The sequence below is a fragment of the Biomphalaria glabrata genome, chromosome 4, assembly GCF_947242115.1.
Source record: "Biomphalaria glabrata chromosome 4, xgBioGlab47.1, whole genome shotgun sequence".
Lineage (NCBI taxonomy): Eukaryota > Metazoa > Mollusca > Gastropoda > Planorbidae > Biomphalaria > Biomphalaria glabrata.
Genome location: NC_074714.1, coordinates 4,612,813 through 4,640,791, shown reverse-complemented (window position 1 = coordinate 4,640,791; position 27,979 = coordinate 4,612,813). Strand labels below are relative to the sequence as shown.

At 38.7% G+C, this 27,979-nt stretch overlaps 3 protein-coding genes across 5 annotated transcripts in view; 2 read left to right on the top strand and 1 right to left on the bottom strand.

Annotated features, from left to right (window-relative positions):
- Positions 1-27,979, top strand: part of LOC106066212 (polynucleotide 5'-hydroxyl-kinase NOL9-like) — a 329,067-nt gene that overhangs the window by 75,408 nt on the left and 225,680 nt on the right. The window lies entirely within an intron of this gene.
- LOC106061915 (protein Wnt-5b-like) overlaps positions 1-27,979 on the top strand; it is a 221,903-nt gene that overhangs the window by 15,617 nt on the left and 178,307 nt on the right. The window lies entirely within an intron of this gene.
- LOC106066754 (serine protease 23-like) lies at positions 111-26,175 on the bottom strand. Of its 2 annotated transcripts, none has more exons than XM_013225831.2 (2): positions 25,644-26,175; positions 111-2,136 (listed from the first exon to the last, which is right to left on the bottom strand). In XM_013225831.2, the coding sequence occupies exon 2, from the start codon at positions 2,103-2,105 to the stop codon at positions 828-830; it is 1,278 nt and encodes a 425-aa protein (XP_013081285.2). In that variant the 5' UTR covers positions 2,106-2,136; positions 25,644-26,175; the 3' UTR covers positions 111-827. The 2 variants fall into 2 exon arrangements, with proteins under 2 accessions (XP_013081285.2, XP_013081286.2); XM_013225832.2 differs by having other exon boundaries at positions 25,734-26,175.

The following is a 27,979-nucleotide window of genomic DNA, read 5'->3' as shown; positions in this document are numbered from 1 at the left end:
ATATTTCTTAAACTTATGTTTAAAATATCTTAATAAAAAAAAAGGCACAAACATATTTTTAAAAAATATGTAATGAAACACTCCAATATTGAAATAAATGGGAAGAAACATCATATTTTGTAAATAAGTTTTTATTACTTTGTTTCCAATCTGAGGTCAGTTAAGAATCGTTTTAATCTACAAAACTTTGACACTTAAGCTCAATCTTTGAGTTAACACAGTGCTACTATGATTTTAGTTTATATTTTTAAGCAGTTAAAAATTCCTATACTGACTGACAATTAACATTTGTAAAACAAAGGCATTTGTATATATTAAAAGTGATATTTGAATGTATCAAAAGGTTATATTTCAGTTTCAGTATTTCAGAATACAAGCTCATTTACAATGGTATCTTATTTGTTACCTGAAACAGATGTTAAGACATTGTATAAAACTGAATGCTGAATACTTTTATTAATCAAATTTTATCTGCTCTGTTTATATAACATTTTTCCTAAGTATAAGCCCATACAATGTATTGAAAAAAAACAACAAAAATAAACAGAAAACTAATTTTGTAGATATAATCTCTACCAATGCGACTTATTATAAATAATATTTAAAAAATATATGTATTGTTGTAGCTCATTTAAAAAACTAGAAACAATACATGGATTAGCTTTTCATAACATTATATCTCCTTGGATTATAATTTAGTACTCTTTACTATATATATATATATATATATATATATATAACATTCTGTGAAATTTTCAATTTTATTTTAATTTAGAACCAGAATATATACAATGCTAAATTTTTATTATCCATTACAATTTTTAACGTCATCCAAAAAAAGGAATTATATTGTTACTAATGTGAATTCTAACTCTCTTTGGAATGGACTCAATGGGCGGGCAAACTTGGTAGCTTACTCCAATATCGCCTATCTCTGTACAGATGTCATAAAGTTTCGGCCAAGTCAGGGCTGTGATGATACTAAACGGTTTATAGTAAGGCATTCGACCGACTGGCATCGTACTGGAGAGAATGCCAATAATCTTTTTGATTTTACGTGGGGAATCGTCCGATAGAATTGCTGCCCCTGAATTTCCTACGGAAGAGTCGCACTGAGTCAAAATGACGTTCCAGTCTACCACGGCTTTGTTAGATTTGGCGGGACATACAGACATCAACAAATAATCTTCACTGTTGGGAAAACCTAAAAACTGAAGGTTGTGGTTTAAGATTCCTGGAGATGGCACATCCAAAGGGAAGAAGTGTGTCCTGTCTTGTACGCCATAGCTGAGCCTAATAACAGCATAGTCCCACGAAGACCTATGTTCGTGAACTGGATGATGCAGCCATCTGGTCGGAATGCTAATTTTCTCCACGTAATACACGCGCACTCCTAGAGTGTCAGGGACTTCCACTTTCAGCATTTCCAGCTTCTTTCTGAAGCCTGTCCCGTTGTGCACACAGTGAGCAGCAGTAAGGACATGGAACGGTGTGACAAGTGTACCAGTACAGCCTGTAGAAAGACGCACAACGTTAGAGTAAGGGAATTTCCTCATCAATGGAGGGAATATTTTCAGTCTGTCATCTTTCCCATACAAAAATACTTTTTTGTCGTAGGGCCTCGCAGCCCTTTTGTCTGCCATATCAAATTTTCGCTTCGAGTGATATAATCTTGGATTAGGACTATTTGAATTTAAATATATTTCCGTTTCCAAATAGTCTCTTTCATTGTAGCTATCCCAGTGATTCCTGAATTCTAAATTTGGCGACACTTGCAAATGAGCACTTTTCTCAAGTTGTTTAGCCAGTGTTCTTAATTTTATTTCCCTGTGGCTAAAATCTGATTTGCACTTCCAAACTGGTAACGGTGTCAAACTGTTGTCATCTAGATCTACAAAACATGGCGACCTTCTGTTGAAAGTTAAAAATGATAAACTGGGAGACCGGGAAACGCCCAGCAAAAAGCTATCACGTGACGAGTGTGGTGTAGCGTAAGCGCAGCAGAGGAGAACTAGCAACCAGGTTCCTGGTTCTGTGAAGTTGTGTAGTACTGGCAGTTGTAAAAGTCTGGGGCTGCTTGAAGTGGGGAGAAATGCCTCTGACATTGTTAACTGTGACTTTTTGGTTAGACGTTTTCTGAAAAATAAAAAACACATCAACAAAGTTGAAAGCATACGTACATACTTTATCCAATAATCGACCACAATCATTACGAAATTAGAATTATTTTGTCCAGCGTAATAGATTTATCATTAAGCATACATTAATTGATATTGTGGTTTTAATGTTGCTTTATTTTATTCCAATCTTGCTCATTATTCTAGTAATGTTTGAGTTTGGTAGAGTTTAACATGAGTAGATCGAAATGCGTAGGACGTAATTATCTTCTATTTTGAAGTCACGTTTGTAAGAAGAGAAGAAGAAAAGGGTATTTAAATATCAGGAAGGTTTATTCTGTATTTTAGTTTTTTTTATTATTATTTTCTGTTTCTATTGATCAGACCTAATTCACACCCTCTCCTACAAATGCTGTGCACGCTTTAAAACTCCAGCCGTGTCTCCAGCGCCCCACTAAATCAGTTTCTTTTAGTTTAGCATAGCTTACTGCTCATCAACAATAAGCCAACATAAGAACTGGGTAGTAAGAATAATTTCACTGTCATTTACTGAAGATGAAGGTGAATAAAAAAAAACAAGCTCGGTAACAGAGTCAAAGCTTTCTAGGACTAAGTGTTAATAGTGCTGGGATATTTTGACGACAAATTTTGCGATAAGAAAAATGATAACTATTTATTCAAATGCTTGAATCAAAATTGATAAAACGTTGGCCAACACTTGCCAGTAAAGCTTCACTATTTTGTTATGTACTTAATACTCAGTGTACGGCTATCCAAATCACGAATCTACTCTATAATTGTTAATAGATTTAGCATTTTAATGAACTACTATTGCAGAAATGTTTTTTAGAAGTGTTCCATATGTTGCGAAAAGAAAAACTTAGTAGAAGAGTAAAAGTCAGCCTACACTTGAATTGGAGTGTATTTCTTTAAAATAAGTTGGCATGTAAGGCAATGTAACTATAGGTACCTACATTAACTTGTAATAGAAACGTCTCATGTTTTTTTTTAATATTTCTATAACTGAAAGTCAGTGCTTTATGGGCCAGTAGAGACACATCGGACGTGATTTTTGTCTTGCGTCAAATCCAGATAAAAATGAAGGGATCAGAACCTGGATGTGTACGCTGTATTGATTGATCTCACTGAAGCATTAAACACAGTGAGTCGCAATGTCTTGTGGAGGAATCTATCTCAACTCAGATGCCCTTCAAGATTCATCGCTATTCTGAAATTTCTGTATGAAGATCAACAAGATCATTCAAATGAGATACAATGGTGACCTCTCAACTCACTTTTCTATAGAGAATGGTGTAAAGCAGGGTTGTGTTGCTTGCTCCAACACTCTTTGCTAAAGTATTTGGAGCAATTTTAAATAAAATGAGGCGACGCATGCGGGCATCTACATCCAGTTCCGCACCGATGGCAGCACGAAAATTAACGAAATGGATTGCTACTGAGCTTCTCTCTTCTTGCACACATCAAACAGGAGCTTCAGAGACGGCGGAGATGGATAGATAGGTCACCACTGTTTTGGGCTCTGTGTGTTTGTGTGTTTCTATGGTGACGGTGGAAAGATTTTAGCTATTGTTTGTGAATGATGTAAGATAGGTGGCGTTGTTGTCATTGGTATTAGGAGACGACTCCAGAACGTGAGACTAAAAGGTTGTGTTATTGTAGTGAGTTAGACTGCAGGTGCATTCTTTAAAAAGTAATCTTTTTACCTTTACCTATCCCTATGTCTGTTGGACCGTTTGGACACCACCCAAGATATGTCGACCGTCTTTTTTCCATTCCTCTCTGTCTTTTGCCATAGTTAGAACTTCTTTCAAATGCTTGATTCAACAAAAAATGTATCTATGATCGTATAAATCCTGATGACAATTATGATGCTGACCAAGGGCCTGTAAATATTGTTGAGTTTCCTCCAGTTTGGGTCGATGACTTTAATGACGAAGGTTTTGGAGACGATATAATTGAAGATACAACACATGCGCTCTCTCTGTTTTAGAAATGTATTCTGAGTTCCGGGAAAGTTAAGTCTGATGTCATGGGCTTGTTTACGACACCAACAAATATATTGTACTAGAGATTCAGACCTAACGTTTACTGAAAAGATAGACTTTTAATTCAAATTTTAAGAAGACACCCTTCCCCCCCAGTTAGTCCCAAAGTGTATCTAAAATATAGGTAGATGGAAGGCAGGAAAAAATAATGAAACATCCAGGGTTAAATCCCAAAGAATCGGATGAAGCAATTTTCATGTCCGTCGAATAAAGATAAAACGTACTGGAGTGATCGTTAAATGAACTTGTGTGTTACCCGTGCTTGTAATCGTGCTAGTATTTGTAATCGTGTTCGCATTATCGTAGTCTGTGAATCGTGACCAGTCTGTACTGTGTTATTGTGTGTATCAGTCGTGTTTTATTGAAATAAAGCCTTGTTTCTAAGGTTATGAATTGACTTAGTATATTACAATTTATTTCAATAAAACCATTCTTAAATGGACAAGTTTTTGCGTCCCAATAGACTGGATGCTGATCCTAGTTCAACTAATGCTTCAGTTACATGGAAACATTGGATTTCTTGTTTTGACAGATTCGCAACGAAGGCAGGGGCTAGTGAAAGCGAACAGTTTGACCTGCTATGCAACTTTGTGTCTCCATCCTTATATCAGTATATTTCTACCTGTTCTAAATACTCAGAAGCAAAATCTATTCTTGAGAATTTATTTGTGAAGGCCCCTAATGAAACATTGGCCAGACATTTGCTTGCAACTTGCAAACAAGAAGTCGATCAAAGTCTTGATCAATTTGTACACAAGCTGAGAGTGATGGCCAGAGATTGTCAGTTCCGAGCTGTCAGTGCTGACAAAAATGAAGAGGACGCCATTCGCGATGCCTTTGTTAGCGGCATGCGTTCGAGTGTAATTAGACAGAGGCTACTTGAGAAAAGATCCCTTGACTTGAAAATGGCTTTAGATATTGCCAAGACTCTCGACATGGCCCAAAAAGAATCCAGTTCGTTTAGTACTCCGTCTCAATTGGTAGAGTCACCTCTTTCGTCATCGGCAATGTCAACCGAAGAAATGGTGGACTCAGAAACAATCGCAACAGTGAATACTAAATGTTTCTTTTGCGGAGGTAGTCGGCATCTCAGAGCGAAATGCCCTGCCAAAGACTGCATGTGTCATTCGTGCGGGAAAAATGGACATTTTTCGAAGGTTTGCAGGTCTCGCAACACTCCTATAACCAAAACAAAAGTCAAAACATCTCCTAGCCACGAGATTAAAAGACAATCTTGTAAAGATTGTAGCTGCATTAAGGACTCTACACATCTAACATCACTAATTGCTACTTCGTCTGTACCTGGTTTAACTAAATCAACAGTACACATCTCTGTAAATGGCGTGAACCTAAAAGCCCTAATTGATACAGGTAGCGGGGAAAGCTACATTTCTTCAAACATACCAAGAGAGTACGATTGGTCAGTGACACGTTCAAAGCACAAAATTTCTATGGCGTCATCTCAACTGTCAAGCGTCACAAGAGGCCACACGTTTGCATCGCTAAAATACAAAGGGGAAGTTTACAATCAATTCAAACTTTCGTTACTAGATGAACTTTGCACTGATGTAGTGCTTGGGTTAGATTTCCTCGCATTACACAAAGAACTGATAATTCCATTCAACGGTGGTCGACCTGCATTTCATGTCTGCTCGCTCAATGCTGTTAAGGTAGAGGCACCACAATTGTTTGCAAATTTATCCCCTGATTGCAGACCTATTGCTACTAAATCTCGTCGTTACTCCTTCCAAGACACACAATTTATTAAAGCTGAAGTTGAGAAATTGATACGAAACGGTATCATTGAACCTTCCAAATCACCTTGGAGAGCTCAAGTCCTTGTCACGACCAATGAGCGGCACAAAAAGCGAATGGTCGTTGATTATAGCCAAACTATAAATAGATTTACTTACCTGGACGCTTACCCCATGCCTAGAGTGGATGAAATGGTGGAGAAAATTTCCAGGTATGAAATCTTTAGCACATTGGATCTGGAGAGTGCTTATCACCAAATACCTATCCAACAGAGCGAAAAGAAATACACAGCCTTCGAAGCTTGTGGTAAACTCTACCAGTTTTGCAGAATACCCTTTGGGGTCACTAACGGTGTAGCTTGCTTCCAGAAAACCATAGACACTATTATAGAAAAAGAAAAGTTGTCTGACACGTTTGCCTATGTCGACAATGTAACAATATGTGGTACAGATGTAGACTCCCATAACAAAAATCTGTTGCATTTTCAGAAGGTAGCTCTGGAATACGGAATAACTTTCAACGAAAGTAAAAGTGTATTTGCTACTAAGAAGGTAAAGCTGCTTGGATATGAAATATCCAAAGGGCATTTGAAGCCGGACCCTGATAGATTTCAAGCTCTGCGAGATTTGCCACCTCCAAAAGATCTGAAGTCTCAGAAAAGGATTGTAGGACTTTTGGCATATTATGCTCACTGGATACCAAATTTCTCCGACAAAATGTATCCTATAATGAAAAATCAAATTTTTCCTGTACCTACAGAAGTAAAAACAGCGTTGGAAGACTTGAAAGAAGAATTGCAGAAAGCAGCAATTTTCACCATAAAGTATGACCATCCTCTAATTGTGGAAACTGACGCTTCTGACATCGCAGTAGCTGCCACTTTAAATCAGGAGGGAAGACCTATTGCATTCTTCTCTAGAACTCTTTCACCTACTGAAAGGCATCAATCTGCCATAGAGAAAGAAGCCACTGCAATAATTGAAGCCATACGCAAATGGAAGCATTATTTGTGTGGCAATCACTTTACCCTTATTACGGACCAGCGGTCTATTTCATACATATTTAAAGACACTCATGACAAGAAAATTAAAAACGATAAGATACAAAGGTGGAAATTGGAACTAGCAAGCTTCAAGTTTGATATACAGTATAGACCTGGGAACGCCAACACAGCAGCAGACACCTTGTCTAGAGGGCACTGTGCAACCATGACGAAACAAAGTAGCCTGAAGACGTACCATGACTACCTGTGTCATCCAGGTGTCACTAGACTTCTACATTATGTCAGGTCAAAGAACTTACCCTTATCGGTTGAAGAGGTCAGACAGACCATTCAACAATGCAGAACCTGCAATAGAATTAAACCGCAATTCTATAAGGAATTTGCAGGTACGCTCATCAAGGCCACACAGCCGTTTGAAAGAATAAGTGTTGACTTTAAAGGTCCTTTGCCATCAGCTACTCGCAACAAGTATTTGTTAACAATGATTGACGAATATTCGCGGTTTCCATTCGCTTTTCCCTGTCCTGATATGACATCTAAGACAGTAATAAAGTGCTTCGACCAGTTATTTTTCCTCTTTGGAACACCCAGTTACATCCACTCTGATCGTGGCACATCATTTATGTCCACAGAAACTACAGAATATCTACATTCTAAGGGCATAGCCACTAGCAGGACAACGCCCTATAATGCCAAAGGAAATGGGCAAATAGAAAAGCTGAATAAAACATTGTGGCAGGCTATTTTATTAGCATTGGACTCAGGGAAGTTGGAACTATCACAGTGGGAATCTGTGTTGCCCCAGGCACTTCACTCAATTCGATCATTACTGTGTACTTCTACTAATGAAACTCCACACGAACGGATCTTCAAATTCAACAGAAGATCGACAACGGGAACATCCTTGCCTACTTGGCTACAGAACCCAGGCAAAGTATTACTAAAATCCCCTGTAAGATCTTCAAAATTTGACCCATTGGTACAAGAGGTTGAACTTATTAGCTGCAACCCACAGTACGCCCACATACGATTTCCAAACGGCCGGGAGGAGACAGTGTCGCTTAGGCACCTGGCACCAAAGGAAAGTTCCACGAACGACTATTTCGAACCAGAGAACGGTATTCTGCCTCAAGAGGTCGGTGACTCTTTGGATCTCTCACCAGGGAGTCGCTACGGGCCTGAAACTATCAGTAATTCACAGAGTCCCACCCCAATGATGTACAACCAGCCAGAAGTCATCAGTGACTCACAGGGGAGCCACCCAATGCCAGAGGCCAATATTGACTCGAGTCCCGTACAGGACAGTTACGACTTGCAAGGAGAAAAGTCTACGCCAGAGATACCTCCGGATCCTTCCCTTCATACGCATGGTTATAACCTAAGACCCAGAAAGAAATAAAGGAGGGGTGAATGGAGTGATCGTTAAATGAACTTGTGTGTTACCCGTGCTTGTAATCGTGCTAGTATTTGTAATCGTGTTCGCATTATCGTAGTCTGTGAATCGTGACCAGTCTGTACTGTGTTATTGTGTGTATCAGTCGTGTTTTATTGAAATAAAGCCTTGTTTCTAAGGTTATGAATTGACTTAGTATATTACACGTACCCATTCATTCAATCTCTTTGGGCAACTCTTTGCCACTCCACCTCCGATATGTTTATATTTTCAGACGTATCTCAAAGCAGTGGGCATCAATGTTGACTACTGTGAAGATGCATCCCTGGACAAACTAAAAATGGTTGGTTCCTCTTTCACCAAAGCAAATGCAACCTTTACCTGTATTTAAATGTGGGCGGTAATATTTCAACAAACCAAGGCTATAGAGTCACATGAATAAGTTCTTATGTAGATGAACCATAGTTATTGTTCGACTGAAGAAGGCCAACTGAATTCACTGTGGCACGCCCACCATGTTTGGATTTGTAAGATGATGTCAGAATAACAGAAACTGCATGATTCAACAAAACGAGCAAGTGTCGACAGGCCAGTTGCAACAGAACCAGGAGAAAGAGAAGAGGACTACCAATTAGCAGAGAATCTCTTAAATGTAGACCCTAATGGTGACATGCACATGCAATGCTTTCAGCTATGACATAAAAGCTAGTCTGGATCTTTTCCTGTATCCTATTTTGAGATAGGAAGAAAACTGCAATGTCTGAGAAAAGTTATGCGTGTTTTTCTTGGTACTGGGATGTAGGAAAAAAAAGATAAAGTCTTGAGAAAAATCTGGGTTAAAAAACAATTATATCACTGTAATTAATGCAGTTAATTGTGTCGTTAATTAGCCTTACCAACTAGACTCATCGACATTTCTTAGATTTAAGATAGTAACTGAGAATGTTTTCTGTTCTAGTACACATTTACTTTATAGAGTTAACGCTAGTTGTAAAACTTATAAAGATCCATGAATTGAATGATTTTTCTACTTAAAAGCATTTCAAATTCAAATAACTTTTCCTGTGCACTTAAGAGTCTTTATAAAGTAAAAAGAAAAGAATTCTCAGAGACACGTATATGTATGGATCAAACTGCTGTTTAATAAACCGACTTCACTTAAAAACAGGCTGCTTTTTCTCAGGATGAAAAAAAAAGGGGAAAATAATAAGCATTATTCAATGTATGAATTTATTACATATATTTGTGTGTGTGTGTGGAGGGGGTGATATTTTGATATGTATTGATTTAAATAGAAGACGCGGTGGTTTAGTGGTAAAACGCTTTGGAACCGAGGGTCCCGGGTTCGAACCGTAGTGAAGAATGGATTTTTTTTTTACTTTCGGGATCTATAGGGCGCCTCTGAGTCCACCCAACTTAAATGAGTACTTGACATAAGTTAGGGAAAAGTAATGGAGGTTTTTTGTTGTGCTGGCCACATGACACCCTCGTTCACCTTGGGCCACAGATGACCTTTACATCATCTGCCTCGTAGATCGCAAGGTTTGAAAGGGGAACTAAAAATTGATTTAAATAACGTTAGAAAAAATTATTTATTTTAAACTTTTAAAAGTCCCAACAACATAAATCATTACATATTTAATTTTAACTTTGTGACAAGTCAAAAACTCGCTGTCAGAGTCACTCCAATTTATCACAGCATTAATTATTATTTTTCATCATTTATTTATTTTATTTTGATTATTTGTCCATCCTACCCCTAAATCATTCACCCGCCACACCTTTTCCTCTCCAGGTTAGACTTAGTTGACCACCTTGGAGATAGCTAAGGCGCGTCCAGTCATTTATCTGCCCTTGATCGGGGAAAGATAATCACACTATCTCCTTTGTCTTATCCGCCGGATGTCTGACTGACGGTCGCGGTTGACACCGCCTTGGTTTGAATGCAAGCTAATCCTTCTCCCCCCCCCCTTTCTCTCACGTCTCTCTTTGATCTAAGGGATTACCCTGGTCAACACACCGCGTGATACTCCAAGGTGCGGCTCAAGTCTCCTTCACCCACGTGTAAGATAATTCTTAGCCTAGTACATTTCCGGTGTCCGCCCACACTTTTCAGGCATATATATATAGTAAACCAACTCAAATCACCCTCTCTTTCTCATTCGAGCTGAGCTATCGAGTCTGGACTATATCACTTATTCTTTCTCCTAGAGGAATACCTGGTGGTAAGCCGAACTTAATCACAAGTTCCATCTTAATTGCTCTGTGTATATTTCCATTGGATTTTATCATGTGTATTTTGCTTAGTTCATTTATATTTAATTAGTGCATTGTGTATTTCTCACTGGCGTAAGTAGAAAACATAAACATGTTCTATGTATTTATTTGTGTACTGCATTAATCTATTAATGCTACGTTGCTCAATTGATCGTTGATGCAACCATGTATATATTTGTACATCTTATTTTATTTCCTTTATCTCGGTTGGCCGCCTTGATAATTTTACTAGCGCACTGATACTACGTCTAGTGAAGAGATATGAATTACCCCCCCCCTTCTTTGTGTATTGAATTATCTCCCCTGTAGTCATTTCACTCTTACGAGAGTTGCGCCCTCTCCATTCAAGCGCGCTCCATTGTTCTCGACCCACGGTCATATGTAAACAAACCATCTGGGTCACTGACCACCGCTCATTTCACTTCCCCCCCCCCTTCTTTCTCTATCCACCTGTGTTGTTTATTTGAGATTATTATTTCCCCTTCTATGTACATTCTTATATTATTAATTCCCCTTTTATGTACATTTCTATATTGCTACTATCTGACATCTATTTCCCAAATCCCATTGTCATCATCTCCCCTTTTGTGCTCAAAAGCAATTTTACCAATCTGACGAATGCACCTCAGTCGAGGGCATCGATAAGATGCATGAGAGACATGTCCTAACTTGTCTTTATTTATCCGCAGCCTCCCTCAGGTGTCTGCCTATTTATCGGATCACTTACCTGCCTATTTGCCTATCACCTATTGCCTAGTTACTGGCTCAACGATCCATTTACCTGCAGTTGTGCTTAGTGCTATTCAGCGCTGCACTTGCCTACTGAGATCTACTCAACTCTACCACTTGGCGCTATCGGCATTGCCCGCCTATTCGACAGCCCACCTGTCAAGCTATTAGGCGCGACTTCCCGTAGACTCAGGTCTGTGTGAGACGTCATAGCTGCGCCAACCCTCTGCAACTCACTGGACATATCCTGTCAACTACGCTGCCCACGGCAGATCAGCTCTGCCCGCAGTAACCTTGTGCCCACGGTATCCGGCCACCCGCCCTACTGTGCCCACTACAGATACTAGAACTTGGGACTGAGACTCCGCAAGAACTATATCGCCGGCGTCCCTCTATCCGCTAGAGCGCCGCCTACAGCTGCAGAACCTCAAGCCAGGACACAGCCAGCTGCGACATCAACAGGACAACCAGCTAAGTCAGAGGACAAAGTGACATATTCTCTTATTAGGTGCTACAGTGATGATCAAAATACCTTACTAATTAGAGATAAATGCAAACCCTCCCCCTTTTTATTATTATATGTATATTTATGTAAATAAATATCCTTTATTTTAACTTTTGTATCTATCTTTCATTGCTTTGTCTCGTTGCGTGTCTGCTCCCGATTCATATGCTGATAAGTGGGGGTGTGATAGCATTAAAAATAATCATCCCCTAGACATAAAACGTGCCAAACACACGTCACATTTCCCCACCTGTCACATTTTGGGGGCTCGTCCGGGATTTAACCCATAGTACAGCAGGCACGAACAAGCAGCAATAACTAAATTTCCTATCAATATTTTTTTTTTCCCAAAGTATCATCACTTCGCATTATCAAGAGTGTCACTTCTGTCATATTTTATTTATTATTATTATTGCATTTCATGTGTAATATTTTCTTGCAGGAACCTTGTGATTAACATAGGCAGACACCACATTCCTTTTGCACTCTTCCCTATAACTTCCAAGTAATTGCTTTCAGCAGCTCCTTCCTCGTCTCCACCTCTTACTCTACTTCTGCTTTATCCCCCTCATTACCCACCCCTCATCATTATGGCCAGCGGCACACGCTCGAAAGCGGACTCTGACATGAAGCAGAAAATGGCTGAATTGAAGGAGTTTGCGGCCACCTTATTTGACGATGAGGCAGAACGGAAAGAATTTGTGAGAGCACGATTTGAGGCGTTTGAAAGGGAGGAAGAAAAAAGAAAGGAGAAGGAAGACGAAAAGGAAGAAAAAAGAAAGGAAGACGAAAAGGAAGAAAGGAGATTAGCAAGGGAGCATGAAATAGCTATGGAAAGGGAGAGAAGGGAAACTGAAACAGCATTGAAGGAAAGGGAAGCGAGAAAGGAAGCTGAAATAGCTATTGCTAAAGAAAGAGAAGTCACCGAGCGGGAAAAGGAAATAACTCTGAGGGAGAAGGAGAAAGAAATAACAGCGAGAGAGAAGATAGCCGCGGACAAAGAGAACGAGGCCGCCCGCCAGGCTTCTTCCGAGTCTCGCCCGGCTAGCCCAGCATCCTTTCAAAGTTCCTTGAACGGTCTGCCCCACATGCCAATGGAGCACTTCGACGACAAGACAGAGAACATCGAAGTTTATCTTGTCCGTTTTGAGGAAGTAGCACGCTTTTACGGTCTGCCAGAGGAGAAATGGTGCTTCCGGCTATCCCAATGCCTCCGAGGCAAAGCCTACGAAGTCTACTCTAAACTTCCCTCCGGCCAGAGAGAGGACTACACAGCCCTCAAACAGGCGCTACTCGTCCAGTTCGAGCTGACCGCCGAGGCCTACCACAAAAAGTTCAGAAGTTCCCGCCTCGAACGCAGAGAGACCTACGGCAACCTCTGCGAAAGGCTGGACAAGTACCTTGTCAGGTGGCACGCCCTCAGCCGGTTGCCAGAGACTTTTGATGGCCTAGCATGCCTCGTCCTCTCTGAGCAACTGTTGGAGTGCATGTCCCCAGAGGTCAGAGTTTATGTCAAGGAGCAACAAGCAACTGCACCCGCTGACATAGCTTCCGCCGCTGACCGGTACTTGAACGCCCGAAAGGACTTAAAAGGCAAGGCTACCGCGACAGACCAGCAAACAGACCAACCAACTTCTCCTGCTCAGTCCAACCTTGCTCCTAAAACTCCTCAGCACAACCTGGCACCAGGTCGGCAATCAGCCCCTCATAGCCACAATAACCGCCCCAACCACCAGTCTCGCTATAACCAGACCAACTACTCTCAGCGTGACTCACGTCATAGCGCGCGTGACAGTAGACCCACTCCACAACGGCAGCAGCAGGCCCCACGGACCCTATCTACGGTGACGCCAGTCTCTCAACCCTCCGCGATCGATCCTTCTGACCAACCGGAGGAGGACACATACTTCGTCTCCACGATGGCCGTGGTTCCTCAACCCACTGCCATTGATCTCGGCCAACCAGAACTCCCACCAGTGCTACCTCACCCCACCTCTTCTCCTCCGGGAGTAGAGAACATTCTGGCCAACGGTGTTGAAGTCTTGGGCCTTTACGACTCAGGCTGTTCGTTCGGCGCGGTTATAAATAGAACGCTGATTGACCCATCGGATCTCACTGGTGGAACAGTGACAATCCAGTCCATAGACCGTGGCACTCCTCCGCAGGTTCTACCTGTCGCGAGGGTACACGTGGAGTGCAGATACGTACATGGCACCATTGATGCCGCCGTCATGGACACGCCAGTGTATGATTTCATTCTAGGCTCCAAATATGTCCCTCTTGGAGTAGTCAACAAGCCATACTTCTCTCTGCCCGTCGGTAGATCGACGAAGCAGAAACGTGGCAGCAACCAGCAGGTTGGAAGCCCTGGTCGCCACACTAACACGCCTAGTCCCGACTCATCAGCGAAGCTCAAACCACACTGCCCTGGCATTGACTCTGCTAGGAAGTCACGAGTTAAGTCGTTTACCCGCGCTCGTGAGGGTCTACTTGACCCAGGCTACTCAGCCAAAATCATGCAACATTCCTCTGACATTGACAGTGTCAGAATGCCCCGAGGTAAGATGAACCCTTGCTCTCGTGGACTCACTCCTCTTCATGGCTCTTCAGCCACCATCCCTAATCAATCTCCCCCTGGCATTGACAGTGTCAGGAAGTCACGAGGTAAGCCGAACTCTCGCGCTCGTGAAAACACTTCTCATCATGGCTCCTCAGCCACCATTCAATATCGACCTTCCCCTGGCATTAACCGTGTCAGGAAGCCACGATGTAAGCCAGATTATCGCACTCGTGGGGACGTTCTCAGGCAGAACTCCACATTCTTTATCAGGCCACTCTTCTCTGACATTGATCGTGTCAGACGAAACCGAGGTAAGCTGACCACTTACTCTCATGAAGAAGCGCCTCACAGCGGCTTCGGAGGTAAGCCCCAACGAGCACACGTGCCTCGGGCACCCCGCCTAAGCCCCAATCACCCTCCCCAATCCGCCCCAGGAAGGAAATATAACTCATCCAATCGCCCAATCTACTCTCCCCAGCAGCCCCACATGTTTCACCCAGGTGACTACATAATCAGGGACGGAAAGTAGACCACGGACAGACTTGGACAGACTCTCCTCCTGGCATGGCTATCCCTTTATTTTCTCAGATTTTTTTTTCTAATGCTGTGATAACAACTGATCTTAAAGTTAGAGTGACATCAGTCTGCTCGCACTTTATGGATCTTCTGCGATAGATCCATCTTGGCGGCGGCGTATGTGACAAGTCAAAAACTCGCTGTCAGAGTCACTCCAATTTATCACAGCATTAATTATTATTTTTCATCATTTATTTATTTTATTTTGATTATTTGTCCATCCTACCCCTAAATCATTCACCCGCCACACCTTTTCCTCTCCAGGTTAGACTTAGTTGACCACCTTGGAGATAGCTAAGGCGCGTCCAGTCATTTATCTGCCCTTGATCGGGGAAAGATAATCACACTATCTCCTTTGTCTTATCCGCCGGATGTCTGACTGACGGTCGCGGTTGACACCGCCTTGGTTTGAATGCAAGCTAATCCTTCTCCCCCCCCCCCTTTCTCTCACGTCTCTCTTTGATCTAAGGGATTACCCTGGTCAACACACCGCGTGATACTCCAAGGTGCGGCTCAAGTCTCCTTCACCCACGTGTAAGATAATTCTTAGCCTAGTACATTTCCGGTGTCCGCCCACACTTTTCAGGCATATATATATAGTAAACCAACTCAAATCACCCTCTCTTTCTCATTCGAGCTGAGCTATCGAGTCTGGACTATATCCCTTATTCTTTCTCCTAGAGGAATACCTGGTGGTAAGCCGAACTTAATCACAAGTTCCATCTTAATTGCTCTGTGTATATTTCCATTGGATTTTATCATGTGTATTTTGCTTAGTTCATTTATATTTAATTAGTGCATTGTGTATTTCTCACTGGCGTAAGTAGAAAACATAAACATGTTCTATGTATTTATTTGTGTACTGCATTAATCTATTAATGCTACGTTGCTCAATTGATCGTTGATGCAACCATGTATATATTTGTACATCTTATTTTATTTCCTTTATCTCGGTTGGCCGCCTTGATAATTTTACTAGCGCACTGATACTACGTCTAGTGAAGAGATATGAATTACCCCCCCCCCTTCTTTGTGTATTGAATTATCTCCCCTGTAGTCATTTCACTCTTACGAGAGTTGCGCCCTCTCCATTCAAGCGCGCTCCATTGTTCTCGACCCACGGTCATATGTAAACAAACCATCTGGGTCACTGACCACCGCTCATTTCACTTCCCCCCCCCCTTCTTTCTCTATCCACCTGTGTTGTTTATTTGAGATTATTATTTCCCCTTCTATGTACATTCTTATATTATTAATTCCCCTTTTATGTACATTTCTATATTGCTACTATCTGACATCTATTTCCCAAATCCCATTGTCATCATCTCCCCTTTTGTGCTCAAAAGCAATTTTACCAATCTGACGAATGCACCTCAGTCGAGGGCATCGATAAGATGCATGAGGGACATGTCCTAACTTGTCTTTATTTATCCGCAGCCTCCCTCAGGTGTCTGCCTATTTATCGGATCACTTACCTGCCTATTTGCCTATCACCTATTGCCTAGTTACTGGCTCAACGATCCATTTACCTGCAGTTGTGCTTAGTGCTATTCAGCGCTGCACTTGCCTACTGAGATCTACTCAACTCTACCACTTGGCGCTATCGGCATTGCCCGCCTATTCGACAGCCCACCTGTCAAGCTATTAGGCGCGACTTCCCGTAGACTCAGGTCTGTGTGAGACGTCATAGCTGCGCCAACCCTCTGCAACTCACTGGACATATCCTGTCAACTACGCTGCCCACGGCAGATCAGCTCTGCCCGCAGTAACCTTGTGCCCACGGTATCCGGCCACCCGCCCTACTGTGCCCACTACAGATACTAGAACTTGGGACTGAGACTCCGCAAGAACTATATCGCCGGCGTCCCTCTATCCGCTAGAGCGCCGCCTACAGCTGCAGAACCTCAAGCCAGGACACAGCCAGCTGCGACATCAACAGGACAACCAGCTAAGTCAGAGGACAAAGTGACATATTCTCTTATTAGGTGCTACAGTGATGATCAAAATACCTTACTAATTAGAGATAAATGCAAACCCTCCCCCTTTTTATTATTATATGTATATTTATGTAAATAAATATCCTTTATTTTAACTTTTGTATCTATCTTTCATTGCTTTGTCTCGTTGCGTGTCTGCTCCCGATTCATATGCTGATAAGTGGGGGTGTGATAGCATTAAAAATAATCATCCCCTAGACATAAAACGTGCCAAACACACGTCACATTTCCCCACCTGTCACAAACTTTTTGAAAAGTATTATTTTATTTAGTACAGCAATATTATATAAAAGTTGTTATTTTCAGTCATAGTAGATTGTCCATTGTATGGAAATTGCGCTATTAGTTCTGTGTCCTCTGTCCATTCATCTGTCTGTCACATTTAAGCGCTATTAAAAATACCATTTCATCATCTCCTGTATTTTAAAGCAAGCTATTGCTCAAGTATGTATAAAGTATGGAAAAACACATTTTATGTGATATAATTTTGGAATGGTATGCAACGTAATGTCTGAGTACAGCTGCTTCGTTTAATGCTGATTTTTTTTTCAATAATTGTAATTACCATGTTTGAGCTACAGCTGTTAGTTATGTAACAATGACATTTTGTCTTAAAGTTTTAAAAATGCTTTACAGTTAACAAGGAAATCTACTAACTATGAAAAATAATATCTTTGATTATATAAGAATAGTGCTTTAAAAAAATAAACATTTCTTTATGAACATGATTAGCTTTTTATTCAAACTTCTGAAATTTATCGTAAAAAGAATCAAACAGTAGATTTGACTTTCAAAAAAAAAAATAATCAGTATTTCACGAAAGAAAACATACTGAATGTTTCTTGAAATTAGGTTTCAGTATCCTAAGGCACGAAAGTTATAACATATAATTTAGAAGATGAAAGCAATCTCTTTATTCTTTAGGTACAACGCTTTCCTATGTCTATCTTTGGCCTAACTATTATTAATCGATACTATTGATGTTAATAGTTCTCTGTCTAAGCAGACCAAAGGCTAAAAGGAATGAGTCACATAGTTTTTTTTTGTTTCGTCAAGATGTGTTTTGTTTTTTAACCTTTTAGCCTCCTCTCACCTGGAAGTGTAAAGTGTGGGGCTAATTAGTGGCCTGACTTGTAGCACTTTGCGCTATTTATAGCTAGATGCTTACAAGGGAATGCTATATTTAGAAACGTTGAAGAGCATTTTCATCTATTTCTAGATCTCGTAGAGCTACCAATGGTTCAAGAAACAAAAACAAACAAAAAAAAAACGCATAGTCAATCAATCGTCGACAATCAGTTCATAAATTGTTTTGTATATCCAACAAATAACTTAACCCTTAAAGTGCTGAACTGTTTTAAAATGAGTGCATACAAAATGGAAATTACAATTCTGATGTTTAGAGGCTAAACTATCACACGCGTTTTAAGAGTTAAGTGTACATAGCCATTTCAAGTACTATTAGGTTTATGCAAGAAAGATTAACATAACTGTTCAGCTAGCTAGCATGGCATATGTCTGTGCTATATTGCAATAACAACGAACATAACCATTCGTCTACAGTTGTTCATTAATCATTGAGATTGTCCAAGAAATAACCAATTTAGTAAATCTAGGCGTATTAAGAAAGTTTGTCATTTTTTTTCCAGTCCATATTCCTCATTTCATATAATTCTATACAGTAGACTTCTATTATATATCTGAAAGTTTCTCTGCGTTTATCCAAGTCCGAGTGCTCTGAAAATATTAATTATTTCCATTTGCGAGACACGGTGATAGTTAAGATCAGCAGAATACGCGATAGCCAAAAGATAGAATCAGACTTGAAGAACCAATGTGTTAACCTGAAAATAATGATTTTCTGTTAGATGTTTCTGTCTCGTCTCCTCTAAATTGTTTTGATATTGAAATGTTTAGAAAAAGGAATAGATCTAAGATGTTTACGAAAAGGAATAGATCTACCTTGGTTTTGTTTCGTGTTTCAAGTAGGAGTTGTGTCTGTCTGTGTTTATTTTAAAAGAGATTAGCAGCATATTAAACACAGAAAAGATGTGTCTCTTTCAGCGTAATGTACAGTATTATACAATATCACTAGATATCACTATATTATATCAACACTTTCCGTTTGTGTGTCCAAATGAGGACATGTTAACATCTGGAAACCGGTACCGGTCTATCAACTAGTGAAGGTTTCTCTACTAGTGATTTGTTAAAGCGGTCATAGTAATAGAGTTTAGCCTGTATACAATGGCGTGGAACTTTATGACTGAGTGATGTACACGAACAATTTTTTGTGTTGATTAGCCAGCTTTGTGGTACATAACAACAGTTTCAGGAATTCAATCGCACCAACAAAAACATTTATATTTCTTGGAACCTTTGGGCTTCCATAGGAAATAAGGACAGATCCTTCCGAAAGAATCCCCAAAAATTCGTTCGTCTACATCAAAGGACAATGGACAACCCAGTGACCGTCAAGTTTGGACAGTTTATGAACAATTTAACGTGAACTGTTGTGTAAACCGTAAACTTATGTTAGTGTCTTTCAACATTCCTCTCAGTCTGTTACCAGGATTAGAGTATCTTCCATTCCTCCATAGTACTGTTCACTGCAGTTACTTAATTTCAGACTTTTTAAATACGTTCTTCCTTAAAGAGGAAAAACAAAACTACAAATAGATCCCGAAGGGTCTACCCATGGACCTTTTTTTTGGGGTGGGGGGTGGGGGGAGGAAGCAATGCAGATAAAGAAGCAGGTTTTCCGCCTAAGTATCGGAGGTTATAAATTACCAACTTTCAACAGCCACAATCTTACCCTCCACCATACAAGTCCGACAAGTGCAGGAAGAGGATGTTTCTAGCGTGATTGTGGTGCCAAAAACTCAAAACTCAATTACATTATTAATATCCAAGTATTCAATGAACAAATGATTATGACGATATGGTCCAGTATAAGCCTTCCCTATCAGATGGGATAAAATGATAATTGACCTACGGGCAAAGGGTTTTGTGAAAGGCCAATCTCTCATTAATATCCTTTGGAAGAAGTCTTGTTTTCATTGTAATATACCATTATGTGATATAGAGATAATTAAACACTGTTTAATCTGGTTTTTAAAATGCCAACAACTATGTGCATGTGGGAAGCGTGGTCGAGAGGCTAAGTGCGCTTGAACTTGGTTTGGCTTGGCTACCTAGAAGGGGGCTCGAGGTTCGACACCCGACTCGGGCAGCACGGGCAGCACGGAAAACCAACTCCTAGATACCCCCTCCTCCCCACTGGTCCACAAATGAGATTGGCCCAAAAGCGCTCTGAGCATGCTATACGCATGAAAGTAGCGCTATATAAAAGCTATAATAATAATAATAATAATAATGCATTCTTTCATTTCTACAAGTAATTAACGTAGTAGGTGAGTTATTAATAGGTTTTTAAAAGACATCACATAAATTACTAATATAATAATATATTATTTTTATAGTTTAATTTTTGCCAATGACAAATAAGTGTTGTATAAATATAATGAAAATATAATTCCTCTCTTACATAAAATAACCTCTTAAATTTCTTTACTATTAGTAGTTCTTGGTTTTAAAAATTATGTTTTTTTTATGAAGAAAAAAACGCTCACATATTCAATTTTAAAAACAAAACTGTTCTCTTTTAGAAAATAAAAGTAGCCCTTGGATCTGAACTTTGCAAGCTGCAAAATATGAAATCGGTAGACCACACACTGCAATAGTGGATTTTCCAAATGCGGGGCTGCTAAAAAAATTTTGATGAAATGACAATGTAATGTTCCTCAATGCTAAATATATTGAACAAGTATCCCTTCTAAATATTTCATATTTCCTTAGCGTATACCAAGCCAGCGTTTCTGGGCGTTTCTTTAACTTTGAGGCGCGACTCCCAAGTGTTGATGAGGGGAGCGCGAAGGCTTGAATGTAGTTTTTAAAGGACAAAACAAAACTTATATTTGAATCGTACTTTTAAATTGAAGTTTTGAATATATAAGAAGTAAAGATGACATTTTTACCAATATTTCAAAAATTATAACAATTAACCTAAATGCGTTGTTTCGTCTTCTAATAGGAACGTTTTAGAAAGTATACCGCTTTAGCGAGAGGCGTCTATAAGATGAAAAAATGGCATTTATTTCGTTTGCACTAGAGGCGCGATGACTGGGTTGTTACGAGCTTGGCTTCTGAACCTGGGATCCTGGGTTCGAATCTTGGTAACTCTCGGATTTTGTAACTTCGGGATTTTTAGGTCGCCCCTGAGTCCACCCAACTCTAATGGGCACCTGATTTTAGTTGGGGGGAAAGTAAAGACGGTTTTTATCGTTGTGCTGACTACCCTATTCGTTAACCGTGGGCCAAAGAAATAGATGCAAATATATCGAATATTTTGAACAAGGACTGAAAATCAGAATAATCAAAGTGTGAATAAGACAGAGAGAGAGAAGTGATACTCGGTTAATTCAATGTAATAGATATTGACTTTGATGGCCAAAGAATTATTTGGGGGAGCGTTTACGTTATTGCCTATAATATTCGTGTTATAAGTTTTAAAAAAAGGAGGGGGGGAAGGTTCCATGACAGAATAAACAATATACAGCCTGTGAACAAATCAATTGGCGTAGCAGACAGTTTGATGCTTGTTTAATTCTGACAACCTAATTCATAAAGTTGTTCAATTACATAAGACTAAAGAAACCATTGTACTAATTAGTGCATGTTTCAAAATAGGAACTCTAAACAGACATACAGACGGACGGATGAATGGAAAGACACACCACATAAAGTCTTTAATTAACATGTAAGATTAGATCAACACATGGATACGCGTAAGACTTTATTATAATTTTGAAGAAACGTCTGAAATTTACAAAATATGACCAAAAAAAAATAATTATTAACTTGTACCGGCTTTTCCCTTTCGGAAGCCGCTTAAATAATGTGTAGATCAGCGCTGTGAACACATAAATCAACACATATAAATTAATGATTAACTGTTACAATTTTTTTGTCTGTTTTTTTTTGTTTTTGTCTGTGAGTGTGTTGCCCCATGTGCTAAAAGCGTATTTTATATCAAGGACCAGTTTTAAAATAGTGACATCATCTTGTAACACAGCAAGTTCCCATATTCTTAAAAGTAATCAGATTTTTTAAAGTAAATATAGGACTCCACAGCCACCTTCGACTTCATAGCAAATGAGGTGATCTCATCTTCTACTGCACTATTTATAGGTCTATATATATCTATATATGTGTTTGGCGCGTGTTGGCTGAGTGGTACGAACGCCTAACTGACGTACAGAGGGTTTCGAATATCGGTGAAGACTGGAATTTGAATTTTGGGATTCTTAGAGCGCCTCTGAGTCCACCCAAATTAAGGGATACCTGACATTAGTTGGATAAAGTAAAGTCGGTTGATCTTTGTGCTGGCCACACGACACCATAGAACTAAATTACCTTTGTATCATTTGCATTATTTAAAGTAGGGTCTGAAAGAGGTACTTTCTCCTATACATGTATTTATATACCGTAATACTGGTGAAGAGCGTACTACATTGATACATTTATCAGTTTATAAAACTTAAGCAAAAATGAAGTCAACATTTGATTTGTTTTCTTCTATTTTAAATTATTTAGTAAATGGTGTTTGATGCAAACAGTTATAACTGCCAGGTCACCGGAGTTCCTTAACCTTATTTAACATAATATTGTTTAGAGTTTATTTAATAAGCAGTTTGCATTTTTTTCGCTCGTTTATGCCCGGACCGTAACAGATTGTCTCCCACTCGTTCGGATTTACTGTGGACATAATGACCAGAGCCGGATTTACTCTGGACATAATGACCAGAGCCGGATTTAGATTTGATAAGGCACTAGGCTGTCTAAGATATGAGGCGCTTTATAGGTCCAGATATTACATGTCATTTCCAAGTATGATTTATGGATACCTAAAGGTTTAATATTATACCATTAAGAAGTATATAGCTAGTGAAATAATAAATATTTAATTTCAAATCATTATAATGAATAACAAGCTTTAAAATGCAAGCTCGGATAAAAAGATACATCAAAATCTTATAAAGATCTCAAGTTTTGTCATAACCAGATTTTCTGCAATATTCGGCAATATATAAATGAAGACTTTATCTAAGTATTTCTTAATTCTACAACACTGAAATATTTCATTATGTATATGTATGAGAAATAACCAGTGGCGTAGCTAGGGTATAAGATGCCCAGTGCGGTAGCTTCTCGTCACGCCCCCCCCTCCCTTCTGAAAAAAAACAACGAAATAAAACAGTAAAATGACATTTTTTCCCACCTAATGTGTATTTTTTGTTAAAGTATTGCTAATTCGCATAACAAAACGACAATCAATTTAACAACAAGATACTACAAAAATCTTAGCTGCTTTCTTGCTGGCAAAATTGAAATATATTTTTTCCCAACAATGACCAAATTAGTGAGTCGTAAATATTTTCCAGCGTTGATTTCCATTAATTAATGAGTCTGAAAAAAACTTTGCTCGCAAAGAACCTCACGTAACACAGTTGTCAGAAATATTAAAATATAGACAACATTTACTGAATTAGCCAATTGATTTTTTAAATTACAACTCAATATGTCAAACAGGTTCTTGTTTCAGAAGTTCCAATGCTTCTGAAGACACCTCGACAACCCGTTGAAGTCTCTTTCTTTTAAGTGCGCAGTCTCGAATTGACAATCTCTTGTTTTACGCGCCCTTAATTCAGTTAGTACAGGTGCCAAAAAACCCCATGTAGGTGAAAAAAAAAGACTGAATAGCAAGTAGCAACTATCAATCCGTCTTCTTTGGACTTAGTAGAAGAGTTTGAATCTGTACTAGTCAATGTCTCTAGTGTTCCTATAGTTTTTAAAATGAATCTATAACCATCTTAACGACATCTCCTCTGGCGCTCCAGCGCGTTTTAACCAAGTGCTTTAAGGGTAGTTTCAGTTATTTTGTTGAGGACATCCTGAATGTGCTGAAGTCGATAAAAAAGTGTGTAAACGGTCCAGTGTACCAAAAAATTTTAGTGAATAGATTTTGGCTTCAGCTCGAATTCCAGCCAATCTCAGATAATCAATTAAGATGATGTCAATGAAAGACTACACAATTTGTACCCCGTCATTAACCATGACAACGTAACCTCAACATTTGGAATAAATGATTGAGTTTTGTGATGTCAGGTGGACTTTTAAAAGAATCGAAAACTATTTGGCTCATTATCACCTAATATCACCTAATATTACAATATATCTCGTATTGTATTTGTGGAGACATGTACGTGTTTGGTCTGGAACCAAACTTAGTTCGTAGCTTCTCTATGGACTGGATCGTACTTGAATAGTTAATTTTACAAACCCCTAGAAATGACTTAGATTTTGACACATGAAAATTACAAAATATAGTATATTGATTTCATTATTTAATAAAATTTAGCTTTAACTTTGTCTTTCAAAAGCATTTTTACATAAATTCGTTCCTTATATCTGCGAATTTAGAAGTACTGACGTACTTTATAATCCCATTCATCTATCGAAACCGACATCTAGACAGTCTAGATCTAACTCTAATTCTATATCTAATTCAAAGCGGAAAGATCTAACTACTTTATACTTTAAGACATTAACATACAACTTAAAGTCCATTCATTTCATATTTCAATCAAATTAACCCTCAAATTTTGTGTTTCTAAAGCATTTTTCATACCTTCATTCGCTAAAGCTTCCATGACATGCGTTTTAATAGTCCCATTCATGTGTCGTGCACACCGCTATGTAAACACGCTATGATTGGACAGGCTACATGAGGCTCTATATGGGGGATATTAAATATACTAACGTACAATAATTAATAAGCTTCTTGAGCCATTGAATTCACTCTTATAATAGTAGGTCTACATCTATTATAATAGAATCTAGACTCTAGATCTAGATCTAAATATATGTAGGCCTACAAGCAAATGTTTTTATTTAAAAAATGGATTTAGGTCGATTAACTATTTTGATAGCTCCATTCATACTATTTTTAAATTCACGCATTCTCTTTCTTATAGCATAATTATTTCGTTTTTTAATTGTTTCCAAAACTCTCTCAGTGACTATATCGACAGTGATACGCAAATTAAGACCCGCGGGTAATATATGTCTAGTTAAAAAATAAAAGAGCCGATTTATGTCGTAGTTACCACTTTAACTTTTACGACTAGGAATAACCCTCAGACGTAGCCTACCTTTAATTATCTTTTTTTTTTTAACTAATGCTTAAGCTTAACGCAAATTTGATTTTTTTTTTTTTATTTAAAAAAAAAAATTTTCATTATCTTTCAATTATTCTTTGTTTATTTATGTTTGAATTTGTAAAAGAATTCAATGTTATTAGAGATAAAAGTACCAGATGAATAAATTGAATCAAGTTGCCTCTTCAATTGTTTGTTCCATACTTCCATGTGATATACATAATATTCAAAATACATTCAAAGCACTCGTTTAATAATTATATACTTCTCGGATTATCATTATCTTACTTACTGTCCACAAATTTAGGATTTGCACTAATGTATTATCTGAAATTAAAACATAATTAAGACATAACATTAAGTCTGAGAAAGTAAAATTGTAATACCTTTATGAATAATGTATCCAGAAAATATCCTCTACAAATATGCACTAATCTAGTAGAACTAATCTCATAGTCACGATAATATTACAGTACCGTTGAAAGGGGCGTAATTCATCTAGACCTTGCGTGCTGGCAGTTACCTCTCAGCGTTTGTCCCCAGTGTCGGAGTTGCGTCACGGCAGGATTTGATACTGTGCTTATTTCAAACTCATTTCTTCCTCCCACTGCCATCATGGCTGGCGTGAATTATCTTTTTATAGCCTCATTTTTTTTCTCTCTGTCATCTTGACGATGAAGGCTGGTGCCACCAGCACTACCAACGTTTATTGGTGATTTGAACGAAACCCTCCTATACAGTGTTAATCAACTTTTTTTTGTTACATTCAACACATTTTTCGAATATGTATTTTTTAAATATATATTATTTTATCACTTTTATTAGTATTTTTTTTTTTGCACTTAACTTGAATTTGGCGTTCTTCTTCTTAGCACTCTCTAATTTCAGGGGAAAAAAATCTTCTCTCTCTCTCTCTCTCTCTCTCTCTCTCTTCTCGCTTTCCAGTTCTCTAGCTGGCTCTCTAGCCCTCTCGCTCTCACATGTGCTTGTTTTGTTGATCTCTCTCTGCGCCCACATGTCAATAGCTCTTGGTCCTCTAAATATCAACATATTGAGGAGGGCAGTGAAAGATGAGTGCTAAAACATTTTTCTCATATTCTCCCCCAATCATTAATACCAGTGACAGATTCAACGCTCCGTTTGCTTAGTTTAATGCTATCGTGGTTCCTTCACTGTTATGGGTTCTCTTCTATTGCAAGAATCTTCATTTCAAAATAAGTACCATTTTTATTAAATTTTTTTTAAACCAAAATATTGGTTATTAATTCAATATAAACTCAGAAATGTATAGAGCTATCAGTGAGGACTGTAGAAATTCGAATTCATCTTTCATCACATCATATTTTTCTTCTGAAGCTCATTCAATTTTGAATATTATGTGAAAATAATATCAATTACTAGAGTTACAAAACTTCTCATATCTTCTCATCTCATCTGTCTCTTGACTTTCGTCGTAGGGGTACTGCGACAGCTCGAGAAACCAAATCTCTCCACTCTTTCAGGTCAGCAGCTGTTCGTTGCAGAATATCAGTTTAGAGGCTCATCCATTCTTTTACCTTGTCCAGACAGCTTCTCTGTGGTTGACCATTTCTTCTTGCTCTCTCCACTGTACCTTGAAGAACGACTTTTGAAAGTGAGTCATGTCTTACAATAGGACTGAACCAGCTCAGCTCTCTTCACAGTTTTTAGGAGTTCCTCCTTTTGCGGCCAGCAAGACCTTGTTTTCTTTTCCGTGTACCTGATACACTCCCAAAAGACCAAGGATTACAGAGACCACTAATGAGGAAGAGAGTTTTAATTTGACTTGGAAGCTGATGCAACTCTTACAGATTTACAATTTACTCATGACTAAACTTCAGTGTCCATAAAGGTTTATTAATATTTAAACCTTTCAATATTACTTCTTGTTTACAATTTATCGTTTAAACTATTTTAGAAAGAAGTGACTAAATCGTTAATCAATATTTTTATATGCGTGAAAAAAAATATTTCTTGAACAAGACACATTATAAGAGTTAAAAAGTGGAATTTCTTGAGGCCAGACTGTTATGGTTAGCCCAAAATAGATTTCATAAAGATCTAGCACACAGCTAATGAAAGCCTCTTGGCTCTCCCCAAATGTCTTCCTTTTATTAAGTTTGCTTTTCGTTTTTATTAACGTTTGCAAGAAAAAAAGCATCCTATGTTCTCTACACACAAGGATCCACACATTAATAAGCCTATATAAATCATAGAGATAATGGTATAAATAGGCGGCGCGGTGGCTTCCGAACCTGGGGTCCTCGGTTCAAATCTTGGTGAAGACTGTGATTTTCAATTTCGGGAATTTTAGGGCGGCCATGAGCCCACCACACTCTAATAGGTACTTGACTTTAGTTGGGTAAAGCAGTTGGTCGTTGTTCTTCTCTGACCAAATACGACTCCGCTTTTTAACCGTTGGACTCAGAAACAGATGACCTTTAGATCGCAAGGTCTGAAAGGGGAACTTTGCTAATAGAATAAATCAGAGATTTTATTTACCCAGAGATACTTATAATAACTATTTGTATAAAGATATTAAAGAACCAAATAAAAGTGAGGATATATGAAACAATAGTTGTCTTGTTAATGCACAACGAGTATAAAGAGATAAAACCATAGGTACCGGATTTTTTTACTAGGCCAATGTACTAATGACCAAAAGTTTGAAATGACAATGAAAATTAGATTATTGGCAAGGAAA

What these genes read in the sequence shown, in the direction of transcription:
- LOC106066754 (XM_013225831.2), bottom strand. Translation starts at nt 2,105, where the DNA reads ATGTCAGAGGCATTTCTCCCCACTTCAAGCAGCCCCAGACTTTTACAA.